The following is a 17784-nucleotide window of genomic DNA, read 5'->3' on the forward strand; positions in this document are numbered from 1 at the left end:
GACATGTCTTTAGAGAGGGACATCATGCTGGGTAGAGTAGAGGGACAGCGCAGGAGGGGAAGACCCTCTATGAGGTGGATTGATTCAGTGACTGGAGTAATCAGGATGGGTGTGTCAGAGACAGTACGATTGGCACAGGACAGAGCAGGATTTAGGGCTGTTGGCCATAGGGTCGCTATGAGTCGCAAACGACTTGACGGCACATAACAACAACAACAACATACGCATTCTCTAAGTAAGAAGTGAATTCTGGTGGAGCTCTGGTAGCTTAGTGGTAAGGAATTGCACTTATAACCAAAAGACAATCAGTTCAAATCCGCTAATCACTCCATGTGAAAATGACAGGCACTAAAAAAAAAATTTAAAAAAAGAATAAAGAAAGTGACAGTCACTTTCTTCCCGTGCAATTTACTGCCATTGAAACCTGATGGAGCTTCAGCTATGAGCCAGTTCTGATTCAATGGAACCGCAACATCAAAAATGAAGGTTTTGAAAGACAGAGGCTCTAAATGTTGCAGAAGAAAATATCAAATAAAACTGGCAAATGTGAGAGATGTGATGGATCAACATTACAGGGCTTCAGATGTCTCTGGAATGTAGACTAGAAAAACAGCAAAAATTTGGAATTGAGGATTTTTACCAAAGATTTTTCAGAAGCTGAAAGCAGAAAATAGCAGAAGAATGTCTATTTGTGCTTTATTGACTATAAAAAAATTTGTGTAGATTACATTACATTATTGTTAATATTGGGAATGGTGGGAATCTCAGAACATTTAACTGTGCTCATGTGAGACCTGTACCTAGACCAAGGGGCTATTATCTAAACAGAACAAGGAAACACTACATGGTTTAAAATGAAGAAATGTATCAGGATTGTATCCTTTCAACATACCTACTTAATTTATTTACTGAGAAAATCATTCAAAAAGCTAGACACTGTGAAGAAGAACATGGCATCAGGATTGGAGGAAGGCTCATCAGTAATATGTATCATGCAGATGACACAACATTGCTTGATAAAAATGAGGAGAACTTGAAACTCACTGCAGAAAATAATAATAATTAAAAAAACCAACCAAAACACCAAAACGACAGCCTTAATTATGGAGTACATCGCAACATCAAGAAAATAAAAATTCTTGCCACTGGGCTGATATCTAAAGAAAAAAAATTGAAACTGTCAACAACTTTATCTTAGTTGTGTCCACAATCAGCACCCTTGGTAACAGCATCAGGAGATCAGGAGACGTATTACACTGGGAAAGTCTGCAGTCAGAGATCTCTCTAAATTATTAAAGAGCAATGATATCAGTTTGAAGACTAAGACATAGCTGATTCAGGCCATGAACTTTTCAATTACTTACTATGCTTCTGAATACAGATGAAAAAATAAGAATGAATGCCTTTGAGTTGACATGTTGGAGAAGAGTATTGAATATTCCATGGACTGCCAAAAGAACAAGCAGATATATCTTGGAGAAAGTACACACAGAGTGCTCCTTGAAGGCAAAGATGACAAAGCTTTGTTTTGCAAACTTTGAGCATGTTGCTAGGAGAGGCCATTCCTTGGAAAGGAGCATCATGCTTGGAAAGGTAGAGGGTTGGCCGAAGAGAAGAGTACCCTAACAAGACGGATTGACATAGGGACTGCAACAATGGGTTAAAGTGTGTTAGGGACGATGAGGATGGCACAGGATAGGACAGAGCTCAGAGCTGTTTGTTCATAGGGCCCTGACCGGTTATACTTGACTCAATATCACCTGGAAACAGTAACAATCAACTTTTGCAGTCTGAAATTGACCAAACATGCAATTAAGATACATTTCTAATTACTGGTGACTGAAATGCAGAAGTTAGAAACAATGAGGAAAGTTGCATCTGGAAAGTACAGTATTGATAGAAATGAGGTCATAGTTAAGATGACTGAATCTTGTATGTTCAATGATTTATTTATTGTAAATATCTTTATTTAAAAACACAAAAGATGGCTTTACACATGGACTTCACCTGATGAGTTGCACAGCGCAGGAATCATTGATTGTATTTGTGGAAGGAATTGTTGGAGCAGCTCGATGTTAACAGTGAAAACCAAGCCATGTGCTGATCATGCAAAAGACTATCAATTATCCATGTGAAAATTCAAATTGAAGTTGAAGAAAATTAAAATAAGTCCACAAAAACAAAAATACAACCTTGAGTCTATCCCACCTGCATTTAAAAATAATCTTAGAAACATGTTTGAGGCATTGAATACCAATGATTGAAGACTAAATAAGTTGTGGGATTACCTCAAGCTTATCATCCATGAAGACAGCAAAAGAGCTTTACAAAAACAGAGGAGAAACATAAAACCAAAATGAGTGTCTAAAGAGATAACGAAAATTGGAACAATACAGAGATTAGCATGGTCCCTGTGCAAGGATACACCCAACTCCTTCCTCACACTCCACATCCATTGAAGTGATTCTTGAGTTAAAAAAATATATCCTTTATAGGATCTTTTATAGGGATATTAGAAACTGCCAGCTTGTTAGAACCAATTGGCTTCATTTTTCCAGTAGTAGCTTTTCTCTGGTACATCAAGAGCAAAAGCATTAAAGATACCATTAAGGTTTCAATATCTCCTTAATAATATATTTTGGACATATGTTTTAGAAATGTATACAAACACTCTTTACAAATAGTTATGTTGCAAAAAAACAAACCAAAACCAAAACCAAAACAAAACAAATAGTTATGTTGCTAGGGAGTACCATCTTTTAGAATAAGAAGTTTCCATAAACAGTTAAAATCATAAAAAGTATTAGACATTGAATTACTTAAACCAAGGTTCAAGCTTTTTTCTACTTCACTACTAGCATAGCCAGGTCTATTAATCTTTTTAAATTGGCGTTATCTCATTCCTAAATGAGAAAAGTTATATCTGCAATGCTAGGGCTATTGTATAATTAAATGAAAAATTATATAACACATTTATAAAATATCAAACTTCTCTCTCCATTTACTCTATTTTTTTCTGAAAATCAATCTTTTTTTCCCCTAAATTAATGGAATTCGCTATCCAGTTGTTTCTCAGAGATTTGGTGAAGAGCTTACATTTAATTTTTCATTTTATGGATTTTAACAAAATGCTCTATTGATCTTTAACTTTCTATGTTATAATTCCATTCTAATAGTTTATATTCATGTTGAGATTTTTCTATTCCTTACTACAGAGTTAGATGCACTTAGGGTGCTGAAATTTTCCAGCTACATAAATACTGTCCTTATTTATTGTAATTAGGTGCCACTGAGTCAATTCAAACACAGTAATTATTCCAGTCCATTCTTTTGACAGTATAGTGTATTTCATATTCTTAATCAACACCATAATTCAAAGACCTTAATTCTTCTTCAGTCTTTCTTAGTCATTGTTCAGTTTCAGTATGTATTGCCGGTGTTGGTCATTGCTGTCAAGTTAAAATCTCCTAATAACTCTATGAACAATTGATAGAAACTCAGTCCTATCCTGCACCATTCTCATCAAATCTAATATACTTAAACTCATTGCTACAGGTGCTATGTCAGTCTGTCTGGTTGAGGGTCTTTCTGTCCCTCATTGACTCTCCACCTTTACAAGGATGCTGACCCTTTCAGAGGAATAACCCCTCCTAACAGAATGTAAATGGGGCAATGGGAGATGGCATGTCAGAATCAGTGAGACTGGCTCAGAACAGGGCAGGCTTCAGGGCTGCTGTACATAGTGTTGCTATGAGTTGAAGATGACTTGATGGCACATAACAGCAACAGAATGTCCAAACTATGTGAGACAAAGCTTGATAATCTTTGCCTCTAAGGAGTACTCTGGCTGCACTTTCTCCAAAACATGTCAGTTCGCTCTTTTTGTAGTCCATGCAATCAATATTCAGCACTCTCCTCCACCACAACTCAAAGACATCAATTCATCTGTCTGCATTAGGTGATTGAATATACACCATCATTTGAATCAGGCCTTAGTACTCAAAATCATTTACTTTTCCAACACCTGAAAGAGATTTATTTGTTTGTTTTTAGCTTATCTGTCTAGTACAAGATGTCATTTGATTTCTTGACTTCTTCTATAGACATTGATTACAGAGCCAAGTAAAAGCAAAGCTTTAACAACTTCAATATTTTCCCTTCTTATCACGATGCTGTTTATTGATCAAGCTGTAAAAGTTTTTGTTTTCTTGAGTTGTTGTATAATCCATACTGAAGACTGTAGTCTTTGATCTTAACAGATCCTTTTCACTTTCAGCAGTCAAGGTTATCTCATCTGCGTGTTGCAGATTGTAAATGAGTATTCCTCCAATTCTGATGTCGTATTTATATAGTCCAACTTCTCCAATTAGTTATTCAGTATACATATTTAATAATACAGTGAAAATATATGCACCTCTGATACACATCTTTACTGATTTTTTAAAAACCATACTGTATACCCATATTCTGTTCAAGTTATTTCCCCTTGGAAGTAAAGAAAATTTACTTACATTCATTTTTACTTCTTATCCTTGAGCCCCATACGTGTTCTATTAGTTATCCTTCTATTTTTATGATAATAATATTGCATAGTATTTGTCCTTATTGTTTCAATAAACAACAAAAAAGTAACTGTGACCTCCAAATTCTCCTTTCCAGTTTTTCCATATGAACAAAATTTAGTGTTCTGGAATTCAGATTCTCAATATTATCCATAATTTATTATGATACACACCCTCAATTGTCGTTACATAGTCAACAAAACATAACAAATATCTAGTGAAATTTTCTGCTTTCAACCAAAATCCATCTGACATCAGCAGTGGTGTTCTTCATCGCAATTCTCTTCTGAATCTAGCTTGACCTTCTAGTAGTTCCTTGTTGATGTGTATTGATATAACAGATTTCAAGTTAGTGTCATTAAAATGGTATTGTATACAATGAGATTATGATGACAGCCAAAACAGGAGAAGGTTCATATCTGTTGTTCATAGGATCCCTATCCAACATAGCATCTAACAACAACATTCTACAAATGTAATTAGCTTTATTCCTGTGTATTCCTCTTGATGATATGCCTGTATATAATAACATTTATCTTGTTCTTGTAAAATTATATCATGTGATTTCAGATTTTTTAAAATAATATGAAAGTTGTGTTTTCCAACTATCAAGTCTTCTTTGTTTCCTTCCAATTATACTTTCCAATCATGAATGACTTTACATCTTTACTTATGTTTGATAAATTTCAGACTGTAAAAATTAGTAAACATTTTCCACATTTAAATCTTTGGTATTTGTAGTGATACATAAATTTGAATAGTTGTCATATTAAGAGATCCTTCTTGTATGTGTGTGGATATGATTCTCTCACTTGATAGTGTTGTACTTCAGAATAGATCATGAAATGTTACTTTTTAAAATGAATGTAGTATTATTCTTCCTTAATTTGTCGTTCCTGGCATATTAGACTACATAATTGTTAAATTCAAAGTGGCTAACAGCAGTCCATTTCAGCTCACTAATGCATAGATTATGAACTCATATGTGTTTAATTTTATTTTGGACAACTCCCAATTTTCCTACGTTTGTACTTCACATATCTCATGTTTCAATTACTAACGGATGTTTGCAATTGTGTCTTCTTATTATGAGTCAAATCATATCCGAAAATGCAAGTCCCAAAAGCAATGATGTAATCATAAAAGTCGAATGTATGTTGAAGAAGCAACACTTTGTTTTATTTTTAACATCTTCCAACTTAAAGGATTCATCCTTTGTCAGTACATCAGACAATGCTGTGCTGTGGTTCACAAGATTTTCACCAGCAAAAATATTTACTTAATCTGGAAGCTCCACTGACACTTCTGCAGCTCGACCGACCTTCCTGGTATTTAAAATGTTGATTTCATAGTTTCCAGCATCATAGCAGCACACAAGTCACCACAATAGGACAGAGTGACAAAAAGGTGCCTATCTCTGCCAATAGGTCCAAAATGAAACTTCAATATTTTCAAAATTTTAAATTCAAGCTGTGAAAAATTGGAAAGGAAAATTTGGAAATTGCAGTTAATTTTTTGTTGTTGTTAAAACAATAAGGACAAATACTATGTAACACTACTATTATAAAAATAGAATGATAGCTAATGAAACATGTATGGAGCCCCAAGGAGCGGAAGTGATGGGAGTAGAGGGGTCAGGATGAGCAGGGGGGAAATCAAAGAGTTTCACAATTTGGTGGGTGGAAAGAGCAGGTAAAGGATGTAGAAACCTCCAAAAGGATCTAAAAAGACAGGCTGATGGTGGGTATATTTCCATAGTGATTAATTTTACAAAACACAATGAATGAGAATGATTGTATGAAATTCAATTTGAATGAAGGATAATGTGAAACACAGTGTATAAAAATTGTGTATATACACCAATTTAAAATAAAAAAACTTAAAAAAGAATAACATCCCAACCTGGCTAATTGTTAGTCATGTGTTAGATACTACAAATGACACCTATGCTTTTCAGGATAAGACTCTATTAACACGTTGCCACACACTTTTAAATTGAGACTGTGCTCAAAAACACATTTTTTCCCCCTATCATTTGCTGCAACATGTCAAATAATAGCAATTGTCTTTTTATTCTTAAGGCTTGTGCTATAGTTATGAATGTTATACATAGAAGATTTCAAAAAACAATGTGAGAAGAAAGAGAAAAGTATTATAATGGAGTCAGAAAACCATAAGGACTGAACTCACCCTGCACTGGGCTGAAAGAACTGAAGAACAAATTCAAGCTTTAAGTTCTTATACTTAAGGATGAAGTGGGCAACTTACTGAATGATCTAGGAAAAATTAAAAGTGGATGAAACGAACACATAAACTCACTGTACCCAAAAGAATTGGCTGACAAAGAAGAATTTCATGAAACAACATAGATCAACAAGAGCCTATGGTGGAGAAGGAGGAAGTGCAAGCTGCTTGGAAGGATTTGGCAAAATACAAGACCCTAGGAATTGCTGGCATACCAATCAACATATTTCAACAGACAGAGCTGCCCTGCACATGCTCACCAAGTTATGCCAAGAAATCTGGAGGACAACCAACTGACTGGAAGAGATTTATATATGTTTCTATTCCAAAAAAAAAAGGTTGACCTGACAGAGTGTGGAAATTATCGAAAAAAATCATGTACAAGCAAAATCCTACTGAAGATTATCCAAAAATGACTGCAACAGTACATTGACAGAAATGCAGGCTTGGTTTAGAAGAAGTCATGGCACCAGAGACATTATAGCTAATGTCAGATGGATCTTGACTGAAAGCAAAGAGTACCAGAGGAATGTCTATCTGTGTTTCATTTTCATTGACTATGCAAAAGCATTTGACTCTATGGATCACAACAAATTGTGGCTAACAATTCGCCTTGAGAAGAATGGGAATCTCATAACGCTTGATTTTGCCTTTGCAAAACATATACTTGGACCAGGAAACAGTCGTCAGAGCAGAACGAAGAAACACTGCATGGTTCAAAATCAGGAAAGGAGTGCATCAGGGATGCATCTTGTCTCCATACCTTTTCCATCTATATGCAGAACAGATCATTCAGGAAGCTGAGCTTGATGAGGAGGAATGTGGCAGCAGGATTAGAGGAAGACTCATCAAAAACCTATGTAATGCAGATAACACAGCCTTGCTTGCCAAAACTGAGGAGGACCTGCAGTGTTTCCTGCAGAAGGTCAAGGCTTGTAGTGTTCGATGTGGATTGAAGCTAAACATCAAGAAAACAAAGAGTCTCACCACCAGGCAAATTGGCAGCTCCATCATAGAGAAGAGACTGAGATTGTTAATAATTTCAGCCTTCTCGGCTCCACAATCAACACTCTTTCCACCGGCAGTCAAGAAATCAAAAGATGAGTTGCTCTGGGGAAAGCTGTTGTCAGCACCTCTCTGAAGCACTTGTCCAAAGTGCTGAAGAGCAACAATGCCAAGTCTGGAGGCTAAGATATGCCTGATTCATGCCATGCTCTTTGCAATTACTTGCTATGCTTCAGAGAGCTGGACAGTGACTAGGGTTGACAGAAGAATTGATGCCTTTGTGTTGTGGTGCTGGAGAAAAATATTAACCATAGCATGGACTCCAAAGAGAACAAACAGATCTGTTCTGGAGAAGGTGAAATCAGATCTGTCCTGGAGAAGGTGAAATCAGGCAGCAACTTGGAGGCAAGGATTTTGAAACTTTGGGCAGTGGCTAAGGAGAGACCAGTCCCTGGAGAAAGGACATCATGCTTGAAATGAGGGGGAGAGGGACAGCACAGTAGAAGACATCCCCTGAGATGGATTGACACAGTAACTGGGGTTATCGGGGTAGGTGTGTTGGATAAAGTGAGACTGGCTCAGGATAGAACAGATTTCAGAGCTACTATACATAGGGTTGTTAGGAGTCACAGGCAACTCGATGGCACATAACAACAACATTATACATTGTTGTTGTTGTTTTAAGTGCCATCGAGTCATAGACCACTCATAGCAACCCTGTGAATGAAAGACCTGAACACTAGTATAACTTTCATCATTTCTTCGAGTTCTTAGGGTTTCTGGAGGCAAGCTATTTTGGAAATGGATGTCACTCATGCTTCCAAACCCCACCAAACACTGTCCACCATGGGTAACCATTGTTGCATTTGATACATCAGTGTCACAGTGTTTAGCATCACAGCAACCACGAGTTACCTCTGTACAGCAAATGGACAGACCAGTGCTTTGCCACTTTGAAGAATGTTTGACCAAAAACAAGTAAAACTAAGCCTGAGGGCCACAAGTTAAAAAACACCTACTTTTGGCTTGTTAGCATCACTTTCTGCCCAGTAGGCCAACAGAGCTCTCTCATTGTTGTTGTTGTTGTTGTTGTTATAGTTGTTGTTAAGTGCTGTCAAGTCACAGACAACTAATAGAGACCTTGTGAACAAAAGACCTGAACACTTGCGTAACTTTCATCATTTCTCTGAGTTCATAGGGTTTCCAGAGGCAAGCTGTTTTGGAAGCTTGTTTCCAAGCTTGTTTTAATCGGGGAGCTCCACCAAATACTGTCCACCATGATTACATTCTACATAAGAGAAATAAAAGGAATATTTTCAAATCCTGAAAATTATGTGTTAATTATGAGACAGCCATTATTCTCTTTTCCCGATTAGCATACAGTCAATAGTGGTGATATTCCAGTGTTGCAAAATCAAGGTAATTAAGAGTACAAAATCCATACAGACTGGTACCCATGTCAGCGGCCATTGAGTTGACTAAAACTGATGGTGGCTTCATGTGTGTCAGATTACATCTGTACTCCACAGCATTTTTAGTGGCTGCATTTTTCATAAACAGATCCCCAGACCTTTCTTCTGAGATACCCCTGGGTAGACTTGAACTTCCAATCTTTTGGTTAGCAGTCTATGTACTAACCACACCACATGGGACTCTCTAAATACTCACTCTTCTTAGAATTTTATATAGGATAAAATTTCCTCTTTGTAAGAACCCTCTCTCAGTCATTGTTGTTGTAATGTGACTTCTAGCCAGAACTGACCATAGCTGACCCTCCAGTGTGTTTCCCGAAGTTGTAAATGGTATGAGAGGAGATTTCCCATCTTTCTCCTGAGGAGCCGCTGGTGAGTTTGAACCACCTGCCTTTGAGTTGGTAGCACAGCTCTTTACCATGATCATCAAAGGTCCAAATTATATAATGACCTGTATTTCATAATAAACAATAGAATCCATCACTAAAAGAAGGGAGCTGTGATGTTTGATTTTTTTATCTTATCAGGGCACCTCAAGATCACCTTAAAATTAAGATCTTGTCAGGAAAAGTCCTCTGCAAAAGTCTCATCTAACAATAACAACTGAAGTGGGTGCTGCTGACACCTCGTTTCTAGAAATGCTAGTTAAAGACAAATTTTCATACATTCTTCTCCTTGTTAAAACATGAGGCAATTACCTTACATGTTGTTGTTATTCAGTGCTGTCCAGTCGTAGGCGACTCACAGCGACTCTATGAACGAAAGTGCTCAACACTTACTTGTGTGACTTTCATCCTTTCTCATGTAGCCAAGAAAATTAGAAACTCATATATCTCTGTTCCACGTTCATCATGCTTTCCTATTCCAAATAGATCAACATTGAACCGCTAATTCTGACTGGGCAGAATTATCCCTTAGGATTTCTAGCTAGAAACGGAACCAAACTGCCGTCATTCTGCTTAGTAGCTCAATGCTTCATCCACAGCACTACCAGGGTTTCTTTACCACGCCAGAGTCTATGGAAACCTCCCGTTTTAAGTAGACTATATGATTTCACCAAGATTCTAAGGCTGAGAGAGTGTTTTGGCTGTATTATAAGATATACTTTTGTAGACAACTAGGAGGGAGAGAAACGCAAACCAAACCGAGAGAGGAAGGGGGGTGGCACTGGGAAGAGTGAAAGTATTTCGAGTTCTTCTTTGCTCGTTTATTGAGGGTCCTCATTCCATGCTTTTGTAGTCCTCACAACTCAAATGATGGTGGAATGAACGCTCCCTTCCAGTGTGTGGGCTGTGTTTATGGCCAATGTTTAGAGAGAAGAAACTACACATGAAATGGTGAGTTGGGAATAATTTCTGGCAAGAGGTGAGAAGAGCCAGCTGAATATAGTAAAAGATTTCAAAAGACAAGGTTAAGTGAGCAAGACGTGCCCCTATTTAGAAGATGGAAGGTTGACTCACCTTCAAGAACTTGATGTTTACGATTTCTCTTCAGGCAGGTCTTTGCGTAACGCTTGTTACCCCTGTATTCCTTGATCGTGTAAGGGAGCTGAAGTGCAGAAATGATTGGATTACTAAACTGAATCCTTAACTTATAACTGCAAGCTTTTTGTTTAGCTGAGAAAATCCATTTTAAGCGGCCAATTTTCATGTCCCTTCTATAAGCCCAATAAAGTTTGTAAGTCTTTGAGAAGATGGAAAATCATGCAAGATACTCTACATGGTTATTTTTTAATAATTTTAATGAACATTTACAGAGAATTTGGATCTCCATTCATTCATTGCTGCACTTCTCTACCCACCCAGCCCTCTCCCCCCGCCCCCCAGTTCACTCCTCTCTTTCAAAAGTAAAAGAAAGGCTCCCTCCCTGGTACACAATCCCCCCGCACCCCTCCTACTGCCACAAGGACATTCCATTCTGCAACCTTAAATGCCTATTTTTTATTATTATTTTATTATTTTTTAAAACTAGTTATTATATTCACAGAAAAGATACAAAACTAGAATCTCTATAACAAAGGATAATGATCGTATTCCCTCTCCTGTAATCAGCTTCTTCGGGTTTATCTGTTTTGTAAAGTTGATGGCTTGTATGTCTCATTGTTGCTATGGTTATCTCTGATTCTTCTCTTTGGTCTGTTAAAAATGAATATGTTAGAGATTTTGTACTTGATGCTCTTGCTGATTTTTTTCTATTTCATAATATGAAGCTAGAATCAATATCTTTCTATAACTTCAGTTATTTATAAGAATATAAATCTACTGATCCAAAGGCTGAAAGAAACCTCTCTGTGGAGGAGTCAGAGTTTTAATGCGGATGAGAATGAGGGTCTTCAGAAACCAATCAAAATCCTGTGGTGGGTGATGTTTGGCCTTTGATATCCCCAAACTGCCCTTGGACGATGGTCTCTCATCTTTCTTCCTAGTGCAATATTCTCATCCTTCCCTTCTTTAATTTCTCTTAGTCCAAGAACCTATGATTCTCATTCTTTCCAAGGTCATCTTTTAAATGGAAGAAAAATCTTCCCAGTTTTCTGTAAGACAAAACAAAGTGGAAAGTCTCAAGAGGATAGTGACCCATAGGAATCAATTTTAAAAATCATATATTATCAGGAGCCATGAGACTTCTGAGAAAAAGGTCTGAAGATTTATTTGCAAAAATTCAGCCATCATAATGACATGTCAGATAAGGGGCTTATATCTAAAATTTATAAAATACTTGAGCACCACAACAAGATAAAGGTAAACAATCCAATTGAAAAATGGGCACAAGATATGAACAGACACTTCGCTAAAGAAGACAGTCAGATGGCCAGCAAACACATGAAGAAATGCTCAAAATCCTTCTCTCTAAGAGAGAGGAAAATCGCAATGACTATGAGATATCATCTCACTCCATTAAGAAGAGCAAAATTTAACAGTACAGCGAACAACAAATGCTGGTGAGGTTGTGCAGAAACTGGAACCCTTATTCACTGTTGCTCAAAGTGTAAAATGTGCAACCACCATGGAAGGCAGTGTGGCACTTTCTTATAAAGTTGCAGATAGAAATACCATTTGACCTAGCAATTCCACTACTGGGAATATACCCCTCATAACTGCCGCCCAGGCAAATATATGCACACCCATGTTAGTCGCAGCTTTGTTCACAATAGCAAAGAATTGGAAACAACCTACATGCCCATCAACAAACGAATGGATAGAGAAGCTGTGGTATATTCACACAATGGAATACTATGCTGCATTGGAAGACAAGGAACTCATGAAATATTATTCAAAATGGGTGACCCTGGAGGACATTATGCTGAGTGAAATAACTCAGTGACTAAAGAACAAATACTGCATAGTGCCACTGTAGTAAAACAGGACTGACATTAGGGTTGGAGGGAGACTGAGTAAGACTGGATAAATAATGTATACTGCATTGAAACAGATGAGGGAGAGAACTGTTTAAAAGGGATATGTGATTAGGTATTTTTGTCATGACAGGAGTCCAGAATGAAGGCTGCATAGGAGTGGAGCTGGGGGGAGGGATTGTAAAACAATGAAAGTATTTTTCTTTTACTTTTCAAAGAAAAGAGTGAACTGGGGGGGGGAGGGGTGAGCAGGGAGAAAAGTGCAACAATGAGTGAATGGAAATCCAAATCTCTGTACATTTTCATTAAAATTAATAACAGTAATAATTTTAAAAAACCAGCCACCAATGAAACAGAGCAGAGCTGTACTCTGACGTGCCTGAAGTTAATAAGAGTCAGAATTGACTCGACAGTAACTGGTGTAAGGAGTTCTTCTACGAACTGAAAGGTTGGTGATCTGAAGTCACGCAGTGGCTCTGGTGGTGTAGTCACCAGACTATGTGTTGTTGTTATTGAGTGTTGTCGAGTTGGAACCAACCCATAGCTGACCCTCCAGCGTGTTTTCAGAGACAGTTAATTGCATGGGAGGAGATTGGCCATCTTTCGGCCACGGAACTGCTGGTGGATTCAAGCTGTGTGCCTTCGAGATTGTAACGCAACTTCTTACCAATGGGTCACCTGAGCTTCCTAGACTATGTATGCATGTCGTTGTTGTTGTATGTTGTTGTTGTTGTGTGCAGTCAAGTTGGAACCCATCCGTAGCTGACCTTCAAGTGGACCTGCAGAGGAAGTAAATCATGCAGGACATTGCTCATCCTTCTCTTGCAGAGAAGCTGGTGGATTCGAACCACTGCCTTCAGGATTGCAGTGCAGCTTCTTGCCACTAGGCCATTAGAGCTCCCTAGATTATATATGTTGTTTTTATGTGCTGTTGGGGCAACTGCAACTCATAGCAACCCTATGTACAACAGCTCTGAACCCAGCTCAACCTTGAGCCAACTTCATTTTCTCTGACACACCAACCTTCATTGCCCCAATCACTGGGTCACTATGTGTACTGGTTCATGATTCTGTTGTACCACCAACCACAAGATCACACATTTCAAGTGCTTCAAATCTCATAGTAGATCCGTGGAAGAAACATGGGGAGCCTCCTCTCAACTACCTTACTCCAAGTTCAATATGGATTGCATCTCAATATCAACAAAACAAAAATTCTCACCACTGAACCAATAGGTGACATCATAATACATGGAGAAAAGATTGATACTGTCAACTTCACCTTACTTGGATCCACAATCAGTACACTTCATACCAGCAGATATCTTGTTAGGGAAGTCTGTAATCAGGGACTTGTCAGTTTGAGGAGGATGGTGCCTTAGATTCAAGGCTATGATCTTTTCAATCACTATTTAGGTGAGAGTTGGACAGTGAATAAGGACGACAAGAGAAAAATTGATGGCTTTGAATTGTGGTGTTAGAGAAGAGGAATGAATTTCCCATAAAATTACCAAAGAAGAACATATATGTCTTGGAGAAGGTGCAGCCAGAGTGCTCCTTGGAGGCAAAGATGGCCAGCCTTTGTCTCACGTACTTAGAGCATGTAGCTAGAAGTTACTTCTTGAAGAGGGACATCATGCTTGGAAAGACAACAGGGAATGACAAAGGAGAGAGTGAGAGGAACACCCTCAACCAGGTGGATTGACACAGTGACTCCAGCAATGGGCTTGAGTGTGTCAGAGGTTGTGATGATAGCACAGGGTAGGACAGGACTCAGATCTGTTGTTCACAGGGTCCCTATGGGTCATATTCAACTTGACAGCACCTAACAACAACTTCCCATTAAGACATATAGCTTCAGATACCAAAGGGAGAGTGCTATTCGTCAGAACACTCTATCAGTGAATTTGACTTATCTTTTTCTGAATACCTCAGAAAAAGGTCTAGAAGTATATTTCTGAAAGATTGAAATTATTGAAAACACTATGGAGCACTGACTAGATCTGTATGTATTCAGACATAGGATTACCATAAGTTAGAATCAACTCAAAGGAAATGTGTGTATTTTTTTAATTTAATGATATTATTGTTATTTTTACAGATGGGTAAAGAAAAGGCATATGGTTGCAGACTTCTGTTTATTTATTTGTTGAATGACAATTGACTCCTTAAATCAAATTCAAGTAAGACAATGTTCTGAGTTATTGTTATAGCAATGGATGTTCAGAAAAAGTGATGGCATAAAGAAAAAGCATTGACAGCTGTGACAAACATTATAAAATTGTGCTCACTGGCATGATTTTGCAGATTTTGATTGCCAGAATGCATTTCCAACAATTTCAAGGTTCTCTGGTACCTAAGCATGTATGACCTTTGTGGATTGAAAGAGAAAGTTTTCCCAAGGACAGAGAGAACTGAATAGAGACTATAATTCTTGTTTCCCTAGATATAAGTTTTGCTTATAAAAATAGATCTATAAATGGCTGTTCTTCCTTCAACCACTCATTTCAAAATGCACAAACAAGTCTAGGATTCTAAAATAAATATTTAACAGTTTGGGGGCTGTGGGGGAGTTTATGGATGGTAAAGTGCTTTTAAGCTTTTTGGTCCTAACTTCAGCATTTTTCAAGGACTTTCCATTCATTGCATTGTTTGTTCTTTCTAACAACCAAGGTGAGTGGGGGTGTGACTGGCCCACATAATCTTCTCCATAGCCTGAGAGTTTAATAAAGGCAGGAGTAGACTCTCAGAACAAGGTTACCAGTGTCAGTGCCTGACAAAGTGCTCAATGAATGGACTAGGATTGAAAAATGACCGTTCCATCTTCTTGGCTATCTTGAGAGACATGGTGAAGATGTGATCCATTTCCCAATTCTGACTGATGTCCTTGTGGCCTAGGGTTTGCTGTTTAACTTTGAAAATGCAGATAGAAAGACCAGTGTGATGCTGTTCTGTATTCTGACTTGCAAGATGAAGAGGCTATTGGTTCATTTATAAACTGTAAGCACTCCCCCCACCCCAGGTAATAATCATGTGTACTTTTGGTAGGCTATTTCTGCTCTCAGTATTTCTAAGAAGCATGAGTGGTATATTAGAGCATTGATGTTTATCATTTGTAACCCCCCTTGTTCCCAAAAGGACATGAAACAGCTTACAGAAATATTTACACAATGATGCTTTTGTTGTTAGGTTTCATCAAGTCCCCTACATCTCATAGAGACACTATGAACAACAAACAGATCTGACCCTTGCCCTTTCCTGTGCCATCCTCATGTTCTCCCACAAGTTCAAGTCCATTATCACAGTCACCATGCCAACGCATCTCATTGAGAGCTGTCTTCTCTTTCACGGACCCTCTATGTTTTCCAGCATGATTAGGGTGAGGGGGGTTGTATTTTTTTTTAGCATAATGTATTTTTCTGAGAACTAGTTCCTTTAGATAGCATGCCCAGAGTATGTGAGATGAGTATTCACTCCTTGGTTGCACTTACTCTACAATAGATTTTTGTTGTTGTTGTTGTTGTTGTTTTGGCAGTCCATGCTTTATTCAACATTCTTTGCAAACACTACCATGCAAAGGCATCAACTCTTCTTTGGTCTTCCTTTGAATTTACACTATGGCTGTCTAAATTTAAGAAAAATAAGAAAGAGCAATGAAATTGGGAAATAAGTAGAAGACATGTTTGTGTAGAATAGTATCATAGGTAAAAGAGGAGGGGCTTAAAGGCCTGGCCTGTCACAGTGATGACCAATGGCTCAGCGTGCTTCCTGGATTGAGGCAGTTTCTACAAGTGGCTTACACATACTCGACACTGTGAGAATGTCTCCAGATTTAATAATGAACAAGCTACAATAATGAAAAAGCTACAGCAGAATGTACAGAATGCATTAACTAGAACAATGTGATCATGAAAAGTTCATGATTATCTTCCCCCCCCTCACTCCCCCCCCCCAGGGATTCTTTTCCAGACTTACACTTCTCTCTGAAATGCATTTGACTTGTAACCCTTTTCTCATTTGAACTCGTGTACTTCAGATCGACTGTCTCAGTGGCTTCTCTAAACCGTTGATTGAGGTGGTTCTGTATGCATTAGTGTTATTCCCATTTGTTCATGGAATCCAGAGTCCTGTGGCGAGTGAGTAACTTTCCCAAGGTTATCTGTTGTGAGGAGCAGAGGAGAAAGAAAAGCTCCAGCGGTGTGACTCACGCTCTGCACTCTTATCAACCATCGTACGGACAGGATGACAATTCTCATCTCTGATAACTCAGGAGGTTGCCTCAGACCTACAAACTGGAATCTCTTCCTTGCAGCCTGATTTATTTTCTAAATTGGATGCTATTCAAGACTCCACAAGAACATTCTGTCTTCTCATGCACCCAGTAACATTTCAGTGACCTTTTATTCTTACAATTGAGCTTAATTTTAGTTATTTTAAGGTAAGCAATGAGGCAGAAGTTTCAAAGTCCCAAAACTTAGAGGACAAGAGAGTTTTGGTCTATTCATTCTCTTTTAAAAGCATTACATGGGTTCAGTTTGGACAGTATTTCTAACTTGCTTGTAAAGTGGTTTTCCTTGTTTGCTTTCTTTTTTTCTTTATTAGGAAAGAGACCAACACATTATCTATCTTTTAAAAATGAGAAAATGACAACTTCATTCCCAGCCAAGCATTTTCTTTCAAGAAGAGATGTGTTGCGACCCCTGTAAGAGTTTCTTTTAATAGTTTTGGCATGTTTCTAAGAGAAGCTATTCCTTGGAGAGGGACATCATGCTCACAGAAGTGAAGGGTCAGAGAAAGAGAGGAATACCCTCAACAAGATGGATTGACGCAGTGACCACAGCAATGGGCTCAAATATGATGAGAATGTGACAGACAAGACAGGTTCAGATCTGTTGCCCATAGAATCACTGCGAGTTGTACTTGACTCTACAGCACCTAACAACAACAATGATTGTTACTTACTGTTATATACACAATAAAAAAATAAAATTGAAAACTTAGTTTAAGAAATTAATTATGGTACAACCACTGTGGAAAGTGGTATGGTGCTTTCTCAAAAAGTTGCAAATAGAGATACCACTTGACCCAGCAATTCCACTACTGGGAATATATCCCAAAGAGACCATAACTGACATCCAAGCAGATA

General features: G+C 38.0%; 1 protein-coding gene across 1 annotated transcript in view; it reads right to left on the reverse strand.

Moving 5' to 3' along the window:
- Window positions 1-10933, reverse strand: part of LOC102872185 (uncharacterized threonine-rich GPI-anchored glycoprotein PJ4664.02-like) — a 39910-nt gene extending 28977 nt beyond the window's left edge. The window contains exon 1 of the mRNA XM_006890314.1: window positions 10744-10933. Within this exon, the coding sequence (XP_006890376.1) occupies window positions 10744-10933 (190 nt within the window). The remainder of the gene's footprint in view (window positions 1-10743) is intronic.
- Between the last annotated feature and the right edge of the window lie 6851 nt (window positions 10934-17784).

This window comes from Elephantulus edwardii, unplaced genomic scaffold, assembly GCF_000299155.1.
Source record: "Elephantulus edwardii isolate Elephantulus edwardi_28Jun2011 unplaced genomic scaffold, EleEdw1.0 scaffold00087, whole genome shotgun sequence".
Taxonomy (NCBI): domain Eukaryota; kingdom Metazoa; phylum Chordata; class Mammalia; order Macroscelidea; family Macroscelididae; genus Elephantulus; species Elephantulus edwardii.